This window comes from Thunnus thynnus, chromosome 14 (assembly GCF_963924715.1).
Source record: "Thunnus thynnus chromosome 14, fThuThy2.1, whole genome shotgun sequence".
NCBI lineage: Eukaryota > Metazoa > Chordata > Actinopteri > Scombriformes > Scombridae > Thunnus > Thunnus thynnus.
In genome coordinates this window covers 23,270,270-23,288,764 of record NC_089530.1, presented here as the reverse complement: position 1 = coordinate 23,288,764, position 18,495 = coordinate 23,270,270, and the positions used below count along the sequence as shown (strand labels likewise).

At 40.6% G+C, this 18,495-nt stretch overlaps 1 protein-coding gene across 3 annotated transcripts in view; it reads right to left on the bottom strand.

The window, feature by feature from the left end:
- Positions 1–18,495, bottom strand: part of atrnl1a (attractin-like 1a) — a 319,852-nt gene that overhangs the window by 44,823 nt on the left and 256,534 nt on the right. For all 3 annotated transcript variants that reach the window (XM_067610631.1, XM_067610633.1, XM_067610634.1), the window contains one exon: positions 9,005–9,100. In XM_067610631.1, the coding sequence (XP_067466732.1) occupies positions 9,005–9,100 (96 nt within the window). The remainder of the gene's footprint in view (positions 1–9,004; positions 9,101–18,495) is intronic.

Here is an 18,495-nt window from a genome sequence, read left to right as displayed (position 1 = left end):
GTGTATTTGTGTGCGAGAGAGTCTGCGGCCATGCCTATCACTCGTTATACACACACACACACACACACACACACACACACACACACACACACACACACAAAGAGCCACTGGTGACTGCGAAGCCAAAGTAAACCAAAGGAGCGTACATGCAATCGTCTACCACAAATACAAATCTGTGTGTTTTCATGTGTTTGTACATATTTTTCTTTTCTACCTGATGGAAGCTTCTATGTTATCTGATAAGCCCTGCAGTGGTGTGTGTGTGCAGGCACTGTAAATCAGTTGTTAGTCCTGTGTTTTTCTACCAAACATACATTACTCCCAGGTGTCATAAATATTCTTAATCTGCTTCTTTCCCATCATCGCCCCTCCCTACCTCCACCCACCTCCCCTCCTTTCCTGAGGCATATTAAATCCCAGCAATTGAAGAATAAATACGCCACATTAAAAACATAAGATATGAAATTGATTCATTCTTTTCTTTAAATAGCGTTATGAAAACAGGAGACTGTCGTTAATCAGCGGCAAGGTGGGGGACTGCTTTTTCTCGCGGGGCGGAGGCGTGCAGATGCTAGTTGCTGTGGGGCTCATCAGCTTTACGACGTAACGGCGGTACTTTATGGAGGCAGTGGAAACCATCGATTTATGCTGATGACTTTGCCTGTGTTCTGTAATGCAGCCATGACACGCTGTAAAGCTCTGATCAAGTTAGGGAGTGGAGGAGGGTGGCCTTTTTGCTGGAAAACAGGGCCATATACTCTGTGATGTAGTGGCTTTTACCGCCGTTTAACATACGGAGTCTTGCGGTTGGAAAGACGCAGGAGCCCATTCACTACTGTAAGCATCTTATTATTCAATAGCATCCCACAACTATATGGATATAGAGTATTTATATTTCAGGAGTTTGTTGTTGTTATTGCTATTGGTGGAAGGCAGAATTAGTGTTTCAGTGAATCAGTTTTAAAGGGGACATATACCTTTTTTGTTTTTTTTTTTGTTAAACATGGTCAAAGTTCCAAAACTTGAGTTGAACTTATGTAAAAATGTCATCTTCAAGTAGGGCTTCTGCTCTGAATGCTTGTTGTCGGATCAGATTTCAGCTCAAACATGTACGGATGTATTTGAGAAGTTTCCTGTAAAGAACAGGAAAGAAGAACCAAAATCCGACTACTATTGTTTGTTTACGTCGCCTCCCAAGCAGAAGCCTGGCGAGTAGCAGCTTGCGGAAGCTAACCAATCAAAACAAAGTGGCCTAATTGGCAGGGGAGGCCTTAAAGAGACAGAAGCTAAAACGGCCTGTTTCAGTCAGAGGCTGAACCGAGGGGCTGAATAAAGGACGAGTAGAAGATAAATAAGGAGTGTTTTTCACTGTAAATCATGCAAAGACATTCCAGTAGAGCCCAAGAATACAAATAGAGAGCTGGAAATGTTCATGATGTGTCCTCCTTTAATAAATCAACAATGTTTATGTGTTTATGTGAAGCCTTGGATAACACTTATACAGCGCTTAATTGGTCCACCTCCAAATAATTAATTCTAATCAGTTGCTAGTGTAGGATAGACACTATTAGTCAGTGCACAAGAGGCCAACTGAACATGCAAAATATGAAAGGCAAGCAGCAATTCAATATACTGTAAATGGATAATAAAGTTTCCAATATTATACCACAGATGAATTTACTTTAGGAATTATGAACTAGTAAAATAAAGGATTACTTAAATAGGCCTTTTTCACAGACGACATTTTGACATGTCACAGCGGTATAAGTATAAGCACAGGTGTAAATAATAAAAGAATGAATAATGGCTGATTTCCATGTACCTGCTTCAGTTTCAGGGTCTTAAAAATGTCAGCTGTGAAAAACATCCATTTCCCCAAATTACAAAAAACATACTTTCTCACCTACCTTTAGTTGTATTTATTACATACATATACAAGAGCTGCTAATCGAGAGATGCTCTAACATATATAGACATAGATTTCAAAGTAATCAAACATTATTTTTATACTTTTATTGTATTCCACTAAATTTCAGCAGCATATAAAAGTAAAGCACAAGTTCATTAAAATGAGATACTGTAAAAATAGCATCTGGTTTCTGCCTTTGCCGGGTTGGAGTTTGTCGTCCTTTGGAAACAGATAATTTACAAGAGTTTGGATGAAATTGAACAGACCAACACATCTCCTTCCAGCTGTGACAGATGTAATCTGTATCATTAACCTATCTCAGACAGCTCACCATGAGGAAACTTTCTTCTCAGAACACTGACAGGAGTCTGCCCAATGTGTTTTTTTTTTTGTTTTTTTTTTAACATTTTGTTTGAAGAGTATAATTGCAAGTCCTTAGAGGACAGAACAAAAAATTCCTTCCAGCTGTGACACACGTAGCTGTATCATTATAACAGATTAACTGAGCCCAGACACCTCACCATGTGAAAACTTTCTTCAAATAGAAATGATAGAAGGCTCTCGTTCTGAAGAGTACCTATAATTGCGAGTTCTCGGAGGACAGAAAAGATGTTTTTGAAGGAAAAACCACCTGGAGAGCATTTTAAGTTCATCCTTGATGTGTCCTGGGGAATCTGAGCGCACCACACGTCTACATGAATTTATACATAGTATTGTGATGGATCCTTAAAGTCGTTTGTTCTTAAAGAGACAGAGAGTAAAAAGACTTTGCGGTTTGAACACAGATGCTTCAGACTTTAACTTCTGAAAGGACACCTAAGAGGGAAGCTCGGGGGACGGCGTCGACTTCTACTGTGCAAGAACAAACGGTATTTAAGCATATGGCAGCACAAAAGAGCACCTGACATGAATCAGACACAAGGTCGCCCGAAGATCTCCTCTTTAAATATTTCCGCGGAGCCTGAGGTGTGGCTCTTCTACCTCTTTCACCAGTTGCTGATATCACAAGTGAAACTGAAATACAACTGGCAACCATACTACCGGTGCCTGTTTTCCTTTTTCTGCTTCTTTTTTGTCTTTGCATCGTGTTTCTTTAGATGTAGGAATCACTGATAATATTTTTATGTATGTTTTTTGTAAGGTTCTGGAGATAGAAAGAAGGGGGATAACATGACAAAAATGGAAGGAAATGGTTTTCCACATTCAGCTGTTTATAATATGTCAACTGCAGATATGCAATTGAGAAATAGAATCTCTGTATAATATAAAATAAATAACAAAAAGAGCACAACTCAGCATATTTGTTATGCATCAAATTGCACCACACTCCTTTGCATGGAATTATATCTTCATCACCTAATTTGCTCACCTTCCCATCCCTCCGATGTATACCAAATCACTGTGCCAGTATGGAGACAACAGGTGTTGTGTCGCTTGCTTGCTGTCTAAACATGGCATGAAATGGGGTGATGATGACTCTATTTGTTTAAGCGTACTCTGTCGCTCTGCGTAAGCGGGACGACATTAAATAGCGGGGCAGCATGGAAATGTTCCCTTTCCATCATTCATTACACAATTATGCTAAGCTCCATGCTTGACTATGAACCAGATGTTGTGTAATTAACCTCAATGTGAAGATAGTGTTCTGCCCCATTGTCTCTCACCTTCAAGAATGAAATGGAAACCGGGCTGAGGCCGAGATAAGGGGGGGGGGGGGTACTCTGGAGGTTTCCACAGGCACCTGAACCAAACTGAACTGAGCCAAGTCCAACCTGGTCAAAACAGAGCTAAAACTAATTAAACATCATGCACAGATAGTCTTCCATACCATTGTCTCTATAACCTTCAGCTTAAACCGTGAGAGGAGATGAAACCTCAAGCGGCGAGGGCAGATATGTGAAGGTGGACTTTGGTTTAGTGGGCAGTCGGGTGGACAGGATTTGGAATTTTAAAATATTATGATAACAAATGTCTAAAAATTGAAAATATCCCTTAATTTAAAGACTACTGAAGGCTTCAGCAGAAATTTAAACTCAAGAAAACAGTAATTAGTCACTTGGATATGATGTTTAAAAAGGTTGATAGATCCCAAACAAAATCTATTCTCATATGATGAAAACTGAACTTAATATATGATTTGTGCTACTTATTCCAACAGTATTCAGACTAAAAGATTGTTATGCAGAGCTGCATTTCCACACAGTGCCAGCTAGAGATATTAATATTGTGGTTTGTTATTAGTTTTTGTTTCATCCAGATATTAAAGTGGTCCCTTTAAGTCTAATTCTGCATCTAAAATGAAATCATTTGAATATCACACTGACTTGAAAATGCTGAATTTTCTTGAAATACTAAATGGAGAAAAGTCTATCACCCTCTCTGCATTTACTAAAATGTCAAACATGTGAGCTGAGTGCTCAGTAGTGTTTGTTTTGAGCTCAACGTGTATCTAATAAATCCTTCCATGCAAATGTGTTTGCGTGTCGTTTGATAAATGAGGTTTATTGTTCCCTTGGCTTTCATTCTGGCTGATTGACCTCTCAAATCTCCTGCAACATCTGTCACCTGGTCCGCTGTGGCATTAAGGTGGTGTGACAGAGCTCAGGGGTCAGAGTTCACTTCCCCATAATGCAACACTTCTATCAGGATTATTAATATGTTGAAACGACTCACGTCAAGGCAAGGTCGGTTAAATTACTACCTTACACGTCTTATACCATATAACAGTATCTAAGAAACATTATCAATCATTTTCCAAAAGATAAAGATGATCATCAGTATTTAGTAGCACTAACTGATGAAGGGTGATAAAATTTACTTTTCCTGTACGTGCCGATTCCTTTATTTGATCGTCCCTCGCTCCTCGCTTGATCCAGAAATCGTTCCGGTCCACCATCATGAAGGTCGTATTTCTGCTCTGAGGAGCGAGGAGAGCTCTCTCCTGGGGAGGCTTGAGTAAGGATTCATCAGACCAACTTTTGCGGAAGTCTTTTACCAGCCAGCACACTCCTTTACTGGAAACCAGTTAGTAATTGGACAGTGCATCACTGCAGTCTTATACTGGAGTTTTTTTTAATTTTATTTGTTTTCTGATTCATCATCTAGTTAAAAACTGTGGGTCTGTATCAACAAAAGAACCATAAACAACCTTCTTTTATTAAAAAGATGTTTTTCTTTTTATGATCTCTTATTTCCCCCTTTAATTTTTTATCATGGATGATATTATAGTCGGGGAGAGGAGGATGAGAGTCTGCTGTCAGTCAGCAAGAAACACATTTTAATTGTTTATCGTCATTTCCATTCAGTCACGTGTGAAGCTGGAAATCCCCGTGCGTTGGGTAGGAACTATAGTTCATGTTAGATATATATTTACATAATTTCCACATTTCTGAAAACATTTGGCCTCATAAATAATGTATACACTTTGTAAGACATTCTAATCATAATGTTATTAAATAATGGATTTACGATCAGAATATCAATAAATGCAGATGCAAAATAATTAATAAATAGAATAAACACATTCTGCCAGCAGAAATAGTTCATGTGCATTCAGCAACTGAACAGAACTGATCTGTACACTGTATAAATACAGTGTATTCATGTTTATTCATGTGTATTTGTGTTTATTCTGCTCTGTTAGGGGTAAATGTACGCCTTTATTTTTATTTGGACACTGCAAATGTATGTGTTGACACAAAGTCCAAATCATCAGAGGTAGCCACAGAGCTATTAAAGCAGACTGACAGCAGATTCTGTCATCAGAAATGTCTTCATAAGACTGGAAAAGACGTCCTCATTCCTGTAAGATTGTGTTTCCTTGTTTACTCTCTCCTCACATCTTTTCCTTGTTTCTCTCCTCGCATCTTCAGTAGGTGGGACTAAGACGCAACGTGGATGGAATTAAAGGAATTAGCGTGTACTCACAGTGTAACTTTCAGCAACACTGTTCCTATACATTTCACCAGGACTCTACTGGCTTATCCATAATCATCCTGTTCACTAGGGATGTGCAGAGATCCCAGTATTTGTATTTGTATCTGTATTTGTTGAGGCAGCAAAATTATTTGTATCTGTATTTGTATTCCAATAAAAATGGAAAGAGGCTTAAAAATCCTGTTTTGGGTTTTATGACACTTTTAATTTTAGAAAATTAAAGTGTTACAATAAGTGTTCATGAATAAACTACCTTACAAAGGAGGTCCCCACATCGGGTCTTGAACTGGAGTCTCCAAGATCATAGACGACTGCGCTGATTACTGAGCTAAAACTTTACTCATTGCCTCATTGCAGACAGACTTCTTCCTATTTATACACCCATAACACAGAGACAGCACACCATGTAACATGTAGTAGAACTTCAAAGGTGATTCTTGATTTGCACTTTTCAGTTATTGCCTATTTTTTACAACCTAACTTTGTGGAAAGGAGAAGGGGGACAACAGGTTATGGAGAGTCCCTTGGCAGCACTTTGCATGTGTCAGTAGCTCAGCTTTATCTCTGGGGAACACCCCCAACAAATTTTTTTTTAATATTTGTATGAAACAAATATTCGTATAAAACCCACTATTTGTGCTTTGCAGAATAATGTATTTGTATTCAGGCACACTCCTACTGTTCACCATCTCCGCCATCCAAAGACAAGCTACTCTCTACTCTCTATCTTCAAATCTTTATTTCTCATTGTCATATTGGACTATTTGCTGTTCACAAAGCACCACTTTACAACTGACATCCACCACACCCCCTCAGGAGAAGGGAGCATTTGGTTTGGTGGTTACCCTTTCACTGCAAGTACCAGTGTCATTTTGGACACTGCACTCTGTGATCTCCTTGTGCAAGAGGCTGATGTGAGCAGTGGGCCAGCTGCTTCTCTCAGCACCCTCACTCCACTAGCCACACTGCCTTTAGAGGACCCTTCAGGGCCGGTGGGTGAAGGCGACGTGCCAGCATGTTCAAGAGATGAGAAAGCTCTGTCCTCACATGGACAACTAAGTGAAAAGTGCTCGACTGACACCAGCTGCACTCTCACTCCCTTGCCTGTCACCATTGTTGACGTCAGTATCTCCCCGAGGCTTGATGTGGATGATGTTGTAGAGATGAGCTGCGTTGGCTGCACCTGTTTGGCAGGCAGCACCTCCAACTCCTAGATATAGCTGGTGATGGGAAGGGGCATTGTCATGTTTCCCCTTGATAGTTAGCATGTCCTCTGACAGAGATCGATAATAAATGGCCAAGCTGGAAGATATAAACTATTAAGAATTTGTTTGTGTGACCAACTGCAACAAAAACTGCTGCCCAAAGAGCAATCCTCTCATCTACCATCATTCTAAAAGTACCCTTGATAGCAAACTTTATGCATTATGTGGACTATATTAACTAGTAGGGATGTGCAGAAAGCCCAGTATTTGTATTTGTATCTGTATTTGTTGAGGCAGCAAAATTATTTGTATCTGTATTTGTATTTGTATTCGAATAAAAGTGGAAAGAGGATTAAAAATCCTGTTTTTGCTTTTACTACGCTTTTAATTTTAGAAAATTAAAGTGTAATAATAACAACAGTGTTCATAAATAAACTACCTTATGAAGGAGGTCCCAACACCAGGTCTGGAACTGGAGTCTCCCAGATCATAGACGACTGCGCTGACTACTGAGCTAAAACTTTACTCATCACCTCATTGCAGACAGACCTCTACCTAACAAATACTTTTAAAAATATTTGTATGAAACAAATATTCATAAAAAACCCATTATTTGTGCTTTGCCGAATAATGTATTTGTATTCGGGCACACCCCTATTAACTAGTTATGATTTAGTACTGATAGTCTTGACATTTGAAAACACAGCTCGCTATCTATTTCCTCAACTTTAAGCCGTTTGTACCCTGTGCAGCCTTATCTTTTGGTACCATGAAATGATGGTAAAAGCCTTGCTACTCTTTTCGAGTTGACAAGACTACATGACAGCGTGTCTTCACGCTGCACATTAGGATGGCTCTGGGGATTCAAAGCGAGCCAGATGATGTATGTTTCTTTTATGAACCTCTGTCATTTTAATGGGTCACACCTCCATTGACGTCCAATTACAACTGAGTTAAATACTTTTTATTTTCTCACAGGAAATCCTTGCACCACATTTTTCAAGAGATCACCCAAAAATTACAACAGGATTCTTGTCGGCTTTCATCTGATCCCCTTGCACTTCCCCAAATGTGCCACAAGCAGAAAGTACCCTGATGGTTTATCCACACAAGTACAGCATTTGTCTGATTAAACTCCACTCATCACTATGTGGGCATGTACAGACTGTGTTTGATTGCCATCTTCCTGATGCTCCTCTTAGGCGAGGACACTTCCACCTTTCTAGAAGATTCTTATACAGTACACTGAGTAATCTCCTCCCCTCACACATTTCAGATGGTGGATTAGGACGGGCTAAGCAGGGCAATCTCTGTAACTTTCTGACATCGACAAACTGACATCCACACCCACTTCACACGGTGATTGGTCAGCTGTGCAGAGATGAGAAAGGAGCCGGGGTTTTGAACTTCTCTCTCTAGCTCTTGTTTTTCATTCTCAACACGACTATTTCTGACACTTTTCATGTTAACGACCAAGTGCAACGCTGTGACTGCTTTCCAGGAGAGACTGTCTGATTGTCTCTCTCTTTTAGCCATTTGGAACAACTATAAACACATTTGATTCCCGACGTGATTAGAAAACACATCATAAGAAGCGGTTCTGAGTGACTGTGAATCGACCATTAGAGTGACAACATCCTGTTGTGTATCCACACACACCCACATAAAAGACCACAACAGCAGTCATGGCAGAAGGTCAGAGGGCCAAATCAATGTCTATGTTGTTATTGTCTCTGTCTCTGTGTGTCAATCATGCCAGTAGGAAGTCTCAGTAACATCCCTACCAAGTGGGGCTACTATTTCAGCAGGAAGGGTTATGCAAATCAACACATAGCCCTCAACAGCTGTGTGTGTTTTTCCCTACAGCACCATGGATTCCCTTAATATTTTTGTGTGTGTGGTCTTCGGTTGTGTTTTTCTCTGCATCCTTATGTGTTTGTGTCTTTTTGCTGACCTGTAGCAGCTCCTCCTGGTCACCGCCCACCTCCAGCACCACAGCAACCGATGCAAAGGGACGACTGGCCATCTGCTGTCGCTCTCTCATCAGCTGCTATAGAGTGAGACAGAAAAAAAAACAAAAAAAACAAAAAGGATTGTTAATTTAACATATACTTTCAGGGAAAAATTTGTACAATAAGACCAAAGTTGCCTACTGTTGGCCACTGAGCAGCTCTACAGGCTCCAACAGGAGGTTAATTGCCTTCGAGGGGAGAGCGTCGCTCAGTTTCTCCCTTACACCCATCTGGACGGTCAGAAACCAAATTGTTGATAATACTGCTTCTGGAACCGCCAACAATGTGTGATTAAGGAAGAAAAATGGTGGTAAAAAGGAAGAAAATGGACAAACAGCAGGGTAAGAGGGGGGAAAAAAGTAGAAAGAGAGACAGAGAGAAGGACAGTAGAGGAAGAAAACAGGAAACAATGAAAGGAGGAGGAGGGATGGGTACAAGTGGGGAGCAGAGATCAAAGCGGAACGGTTGATAGACGTGCAGGAGGAAGGTGAAGAGGGTTGGGGAATGGCAGGTGGTGATGGAGGGAGTCAGAGGGGGAGGAGGAGGAGGAGGAGGAGGGCAGGGAAACTTCATTAATGAGGAACTGTCAGATGAACAAAGGCAGACGGCGAGGCCTTTATCAGCATGAGGCCCGAACACCCCCCCCACCCCGACTGAAAACACAAACACAGATACACAGAACAGGAAAAAAAAACATATTGGGAACACGCAAACACAAAGGCCTCGATATTCCCACACACCGAAACACAAAGAAACACCAGCATCAGCAGAGAAAAGAGGTTTATCTGTACCTGAGGACACACACATAAGAAGTAAGTGGGGAAAAAAAAACAACACGCTCACTGCCCCCTCATCTACCCTCCCCTCTCCATCAAAAGCCCTGTTTCCCAGCTTTTTCCACTTCGCTACAGACATGTTAATGGGGTTTTGTTTCTACATTCAGCTCGGGGGTGGCCACCTGTTTCACGCAAAACAAACTCATTTCTGGCCGATTATGCGCCAAGCTCTAATCATCAGTATGTTGCTTGTTTTTTCGGCAAAAAGTGTGCCTGCCCCCCCCCCCACCCGCCGCCGCCGCCACACATCCACACACACCTCTGATTGGCCGGTAAGGCAAAGGGAGAATCTTGGATGTGACCCATGCAGAAGAGAAAAACTGGGTTTACAGCTGGAGATGGTTTTTCACTAAAGCTAAGATGAATAACATAGAGATAAAAACGACCAAAAGATCTACAGACACCACACTTACTTCAACACATTGAGTTAGTTGGGAAGTTAGGGATTAGAGGAAAGATAGAAAAACAGACACAGCAAGAAAGAAAGAAAAAAAAGATGAAGCAAAGCAGAAAATCGCCAAAACAAAGAAAAAAAGGAAAGAAAAATAAGCAGAAGGAGGATGTAGTGAGATTTAAGGAATAAAGTTTAGAATTGGAAGAATGAAAGTAAACAAAAAAAGAGGCAAAAACAGAAAAAAGCACTGAGATGGATTGAAAAATTAAAAGGAAATGAAGCACAAGAAGGTTTTAAGACGGAAGCAACAACAAAAAGAAAAGAAAGGTAAAGCAAAACAAAAAGAGAGAAAAAAGAAGCGAACCACTCCTAAATGTCAATGGCCTCCACACTCTGTTACCCTCGACCTAAACTGAAGTGGCTCCCCGGTGGTACCCCCCACCCCCCGTGTCCTCTCCTGTTGCTGAATAAAGGCTGTACACTGACATTAACTAGCTGTCAGGTGTTGTGCTTGTGTGCCGCCGGCTGCTGGCTTGTCAGTGTCAGACTCTTTAAGCATGAATGAATACTACACCTGTAGCAACATTGTAGCAGTCAGCCACTCTGGCGGCGGCGGCGAGCGCTCCGCTAGCGTGCCGCCGTGTCGACTAATGTGATGTCTTCTCTTGTTAGCTGTCACCGCTACGCTAACACGGCTCAGATGACAGTGTGTGCTTGCTAGCATCGCTGTTAGCCTCCTGCTGATGTCAGCTGTGATTTGAAAGAGCCTGCAGGTGAATATGTGTGTGTGTGTGTGTGAGAGAGAGAGAAAGGGAAGCGTGTCTGTGCAGTGTGTGAGCTTCAGATGAGGTAATATATCCCCTTGAAACATTTCTAGCTTTTAGAAATGCATCATGTTTTGTTACATCTGTGAATATGTGCATCTTAAAGCAGAATAATTCTACAAAGTAATAAACATGCCAATAAAGCAGTGCATAAAGTAGGCTACATGCATGTGTGTGCTTGTGTTTGTATTTATAATTATTTACCTTCTATATTATTTCATAATCTTTTTCTGGCTAATTTTAAAATACTTTTTAAATTTTGCATAATTCTCAACATGTTTCAGTTTACTGTCACTTCAAGCTGACTGAATTTTAAGTGTAAGTATTTAAAATTTTGGGTTGAGCACGGCCTTTGACATCATGATTCATCAAATAATTAAGTTAAGAGTTAATTAAGAGTCTATTTGCACAGTTAACGAGACACAGAGAAGAAAAAACAAAGACAAAAGATGGTGCTAGTGAGAGTAAAAATGCTTTTTGTATTTTTTTGAGACAGTTCTCCTCACAAAAAGGACACCTTTGGTAATTAAATGACTTTAAATGATCTATATAAGTGCACAGTGTTGAGATGGGAGACGGTTAAGTCTGTTGTTTTGTTGTTTTGATCGCCAAAAGCAGCTTACAAAAGTAAAATAAGAGGTAGTCCGCTCGCTGGATATTACAAGCTCCCAAAATATGATGTCATCTTTTTACCTTCCTTACGTAAAACATCAAATGTTTGTTTTTTTCATGTTCTCCTGTCTTTTCTCTGTAACGCTGCAGTGTGAGATTGGCTCAAGATGTACACGCCAGTATATCTAAGTACCTGAACCTTTGTTTACATGCTGTATGTCTCACAGTCTGCAGTCTCATCCCCAGCTCTCTGTATTACTTCTCCCTGGTCATGTTCTTTTCTTCCAACTCCCCAGACCTGCCGTTCTCAAGCTGTCCACCAGATGCTCTCGGACTTTCCCTCCTTTCTCCATCTACACACCTGTTTCCACTCGGTAATCGTCCGCACCTGCTGCCCGTTTCCCCTCATCAGCTCCTCGGTTCATATTGTACACCAGTCTCAGACGTTCATTCCCTGCTCGTTCGTCAAAGTTGTTTGATTAGACACTTGCATTCTGGCCATCTTGATCCTGTACTTAACATGTTCCTGCTGTTTCAACCTTCTTGCCTGTTTATTACCTGCCTGCACCTTTGAACTGGTTAACCTGTTTCGTAAAGCCTCCCGTTGCTTCCGTTTCATTAAATGACCTTCTCTTTTCACCTGTCTGTCTCAAGAGTCTGCACTCGGGTTCACCTGCTCCATCCTACACGTAACAGCGTGCATTCTCGTGTGAATTTGTGTGCTGCTGTCGTGTTCTCGCATCTCTTTCTCCCTAAAGTCACAGCTTCTGTGTTTGAGAGACAAAATGATCAAGGGGAGCTGGGTCATAATAAACAGTGGAATTATGTTTGGAAATAAAAAGTAGGAGTGATATTCAGCGCTGAATTTTCGAGTCTAGTGAACATGATTGCATGTGTGTGTTTAGAGTCCATGGTTAGATTTTTATTCACGTTTGTGCACCTGTGCATGTTCATATTGGTCAAACAGACCACTTGTGTGTGTGTGTTCATTTAATGCCCTCTTTGACAAGTCCTTGAGTGGGCAAGAAGGACAAGGCAGAGGCCATCTTCTCTGTCTGCCTGTCGGGCTGTAAATCAGCCATAAAACGGCTAATTAACTCTGCTGTGCTGTAAACAAGCAACACCACGCTAGACGCCACCAACCGGATTACAAAAAGCAGGGAGAGAGTAGAGACGTAGCTGTGTGTGTAGGTGTTTAAGTTAAAGAAGAGAGAAGAAACAACTCTTAGTTTTGTGGTTTCAAGGATTTTCGCCGGATGCCTGAAATTCAAACTGAATCACAGGAAAGTAAAAGCAAACATTTTCTGCAAGTATTTGTCAATATTTCACTCCATATTGAATGCGCCTGTGTTTATCTAGTCTGGAGGGGGAAGCACGGCATCCGAGCATCCATTCATCCATCCATCCATCCATCTCAGCTGGACAGACAGATGCATAAACAACCAGGGAGGAAAAAATGAATGTGTTGCAACAATGAAGCCAATCACACAGCGAATTATGCTTCACAGAATGCGGCTCAACCAAAGTAGCACCTGCAAGCTCAAATTGCCAGTCCTGTTAGACGGATTGGAAATATCTGTGTAATGTGGTGTTTGCTGATTTCGGATACACTCTTGTGCAAATGATGGGTTTCACAACCCATGGAGTGGTTCACCGCTGCTATGGCTGCAATTAAACTCCGCATCAGCTTTGTGAGGTCAAAACTATAGTAATGTCAACACATGTGCATGTACATGTGCCAATGTGTTTGTATGTGTTTGTTTGTGTGTTGTTGGGTTAGTTGTGGGGGAAATGATGCAGCTGCATGTATTCTGTATCCTGTGGCAACAAACTGATGTAAACATATACACAAAAACCCTCCGAGTGGTCGTGCCATTTTGGACAGCATGTTGGAACTGCATGTTTGTTTGCCTCTTCTACACAAAAGGTTTTTAATAACATACACTAAATGACTAGATATATGTGGATACACATGGGTCACATCAAGGTTTGGATTCCAGTAAAGGAATCTCAAAACATTAGCCAGGTGCCCAAATGCACATTGAAACAGGTTTTGTTTGCCGTAATCGTTCCTCCTGTTCATACTGACTATTAAAAGATCCCCTTCCAATACATTTTCAATGTACATGATGAGGGACAAAATGTATTTAAAAGTTCATAAAGAAGCAACCCAGTCGCCAGAAGAAAACGTTGGCATTGAACGTTTCTGTAAACCACAGAAATGTTGAACATCTACGTTTCAACACGTGAAATACATATCATATCAACATTTCTACAAACGTAGGATATTAACATTTCTACCCGTTGAATAATGATGTTTTATGGTGTGACAACGCTGTGGTTAAGGTCTGGTTAGGTTTAGGCACAAAGACCACTTGGTTAGGGTTAGGGAAAGATCATGGTTTGGGTTAAAATAAAAATAAGAAATAAAATAAAAACGGCCGATGTCTCACTAGAAAAAGCCGGTTTTCTCGCCAGAAAAACGGCTGCAAATGTCCTGACGTCTCGCTAAAAACACCCACTTTTGTCGGTTGAAACAGGAGGCGGACATTGGTTTCGGTTTCGAGGTGGTCTCGAACCGTGTTCTCTGCTGATTTCCAACTTGCTGCCAAGAAACTTACTAACCATCCACCTGCCCCTCCTCTTCCTATATAGGAAAGATCAGCTCATATAGATCACATGTGAACTACGTTACTTTAGAAATGTTGAGATGATACGTATTTTGGAAATGTTGATATGCTAAGTATTTCACGTGTTGGAACGTAGATATTCAACATTTCTGTGGTATGCAGAAACGTACAATGACAACATTTTATTCTGGCGACCAGGCTGAAAGAAGATAAATGATAATGAGGCTTCAGCCATCTGAGTTAGTCAAATAAAGTGGATGTCTTCCACATGGGTGTGGATGTCTTTTTGAGTCTCTTTGTGTCTCAATGAACAGTGTTTCTGTTCAGCTGCAGTGGAAGGATCAAAAAAAGAGGGAATTTTGCACTAAAAAGAAAGTAACTTTGAAAGATATTGACTTGATTTGACTCATTTGGACGGCCGAAGCTTCATATTAGCTTCAACGGAAGGAGAGTTGTGGATTTTGTTCCCATCACTTACATTGCGAGTGCATATGAAGGGATATTCTAATGGTTAGTATGAACAGGAGGAATTATTACAGCAAGAAAAACCTGTTTCAATGTTCATTCATTTTAGGACAGACTTGAAAAAATTGTGAACTTATCCTTTAATGCTACAGCACCTTTGTGTTAACAGTTTAGGAAAGGTCATTTCAATGTCAACGTCACAATGGCCCTGTGCACAAAGCCAGGTCTATAAAGAAATGGTTTCCCCAGTTTGGTGTGGAAGAATTTAACTGGTCTGCACAAAACCCTGACCCCATCAACCCCATCCAACACCCCTTTGGGATGAACCGGACAACAACATCAGTGGGTGGCCACAGGGAGTAAATTTGGGAAGCAAATCCTTTTAGCCTTCCCAGAAGAGTAGAATCTGTTGCAACAGCAGATTACTGTCCGTGGTTTTTGGGATGAGATGTTCAACGATCGCATAGGGATATTCTGGTCTGGTTTTTAATGTGGTGTTAAAATTATTCAGGCTAATTGGTGCATTTTTAAGTAACATAAATTTGTTGAAAAAGGAAACCTTGGACAATGCAGAGCAGAATAAGTAGCACGCTGACACAAGAAACATACCTGACATTAACAAACACTGGAATTTGCTGACATGAAACCTACTAAACAACACATTTTCTCATCCAACATTACTGCACTTGTTTCCTCTGTAGATTTAATGCAACATCAGTGCGCATGTTCACCCAGTCCATCTGTAACTTAACTAGATGGTTTGATCAATGCCACAGACAACTGCAGGTTTAGGTCTGATTAATGTTTTAATCAGAGATACGAGGGAAACAACCCTTTCTGGACAGGGCTTAATAAATCTTACTGACTGTGACCAAAACCACAGAGAGTCAGAGATTCACCGCTGCATGCTTCACAAGAAGAAAGTCAATGTTTAACAATGTCCTACGATGAGCAACGACAGAAGTTATAGAATCACCATGACGACGCTACAATGCCTGCCATTAAAAACTGAATTTTTAAAGAAGTTGCTGAGAAATCTTCAATACCAAATATTGCCATTGGCCCTGCTGAAACCGACAGCTACTGGGTTAGTATGTCCTCCAATGTCCCATGAAGAGTGTAATAGAGTTCCATCTTAAAAAAAGGCATCAGCTGGGTGCCTCAAAGTAAATGCAAATATGAGAAGGAGCAGATGGAAAAGGGTGACTGTGACAGTACATTTTACGGTTCAGCACTGTAAGTAAAAAAGGCAAAAATCTTATTTTAATGTAAAATCCGGATATAAGCATTATGTGACTCTACAAAATCAGTCCTCTTTTCAGTGTCAGTAGAGCAAGACAGGGCTATACATCCGTTTGACATAACAAATTACAGTCTCACTTTTCTGGATCTCAATTTTTGGAGAGAAGTTAGTTGAACTGTCTCTGGCTAAAGGAATAACATCTCTCTTCTGAAAGTGAATTTTACCCTGTTAAAGTATGTTGAGATGGGAAGAGATTGTTTTGCCTTTATGGTTCAAATGAGGTAAGTACATTTACACACACACTAATATTCAAGTTTTTAAATCAGGTTTTTTTACTATCCTGTTTGTATGTATAAGCATGTAAACATCACATCATGTTTTAAGAAACCTAAACATAGCACAAAAAGTAATGACATGTGTGTTTGGTAGATTATTTCTTTGTTATAACAATGCTTCTTGGCAATTAATCTTATACCATTGGAAAGCCTGTTTATTTCCCTTTTAACTGATGCCACATTTGTAAGGAACATGCATTTGTGGGATGAGCAGCAGAGCTGAGTATGTGGGTTGCGCCCATGAAAAATTTGCCAAATCTTCTCTGCCAATGCCAAACAGCTTATTCTGCCATTGGCTCTTGTTTGGTGTTTGGTGGATTGGAAGATTGAGGTTTGAAGAAACAAGACATATTGGAAATTTAACAATTTATTCATTTAACAAACAGTAGCCTCAGTAGCATGTGGAAGAACCATACACAGCCACAACAGCCTGGCACCTCCTCCTCTTGCTGGTCACCAGCCTGGTCACACACTGCTGTGGGATGGCATCCCGTTCTTCAACCAGCATTTGTCGGTTTGGGGGATTTATCAGAGACTACCTCCAGAATTTGGGAGTCGAGAGGATGGACTGGCCTGCCAGCAGTCCTGACCTCAACCCCATCAAACACTTGTGGGATCAGCTTTGGCGTGCTGTTCATGCCAGAGTGACCAACACAACCACGTTGGCTGACTTGTGACAAATGCTGAAATGGGATGCCATCCCACAGCAGTGTGTGACCAGGCAGGTGACCAGTATGTTCAGGGAAATCTGTACCGCCAATTTTCCACCTCAAGACCTAGTTACATTTCAGGGAAAATGCCAGTGCAGCTGTGTTGTGAATGAAGCAGTAATATTGCAGGGAATGGCACGTAAAGGGCTACATTAATCTGAAGAAAGACGCTTTCACATAGAACGAGTGAACAAATCACAAGACTCTACTGAATAGCGGAGACGTTGCTGGTTTTTGAATGTAAAACACACTAAATAAAATGTTCACACACTCTTGTAAATGTTTATTCACGTAACTTGAACAGCATTGCTTTCATAAAGCCATATCGATTATTCAAAGCTCCGTCAGACGCCGAGCCACGCTCAAGCTGATTATTCAAAATCTTCAATCTGACACAGCTTTGAATAATCGATATGGCTTTATGAAAGCAATAGATTTAATTACGTGAATAAACATTTACAACAGCGTGTGAACATTTTATTTAAAATATTTAAACACAACACAAAAATAGTAATGTCTCCTCTATTCAAGCGGCTCCCCTTTAAAAGTCCATGTGTCTGTACTTGGTGCGACAATATCACATTATCACATATTTAACACTATTATCTTATCTTTAATATTACAATGTTAACTACTCTTATGGAGCACAGAGCAAAGTTTTGGTGAGCAGGCACATGGAGAATGGAGATGCTGGGTGTCAGACTGTCAAACTGGTTTGTAATTAAGGATTTCAAATTCATTCGTCACTCGTGCTGATTAAAGAGGCTCAGCGGGAGAACACGCCGCTCTACCAGAAACATCTCTAAATGCACAGTAGGAGCATTTATTCACGGACAAATAGTCTAAACTGTACACACATTGCATTGATGTTCACAATTATCATTATACTACTAACTTTACCTCTGCTCCAGTCTTACACAACCTAACCTATCCCCCATCCTGTACCCTGGACGAATCAAAAGTCTTTCCCAATGTGATCTGTGATTGGCTGTGGACCCTCATGACCCTGCACAGGGTTATTAGAGCAGATTAGAGAGGATAGATACTGTAGGTGGATGGATTAATGATATAACAATGATCTACATGTTGAAGTGAAAGTGAAACCGTGACACTTGTAAAGTGAGGGATAAGCTGACTATCTCTTGTTGCTTTTGCTTGCATTACTGGTAATCAGATCAAGAAAACAAATCCAGCAATGACCTTCACCCATCTAGATGCATATTGCATCCATTTTCTGAAAAAAGTACGCTAGAACATGTTGAGTGCCACAACTGTAACACGTCAAATGATTATCACATCCTGAAAATAACAATATAGGTCTGAGTTTGAACATCTAACCAGTAAAATCCAGAATTTTGCCTTCAGACTCATCTTCCTCATCGTC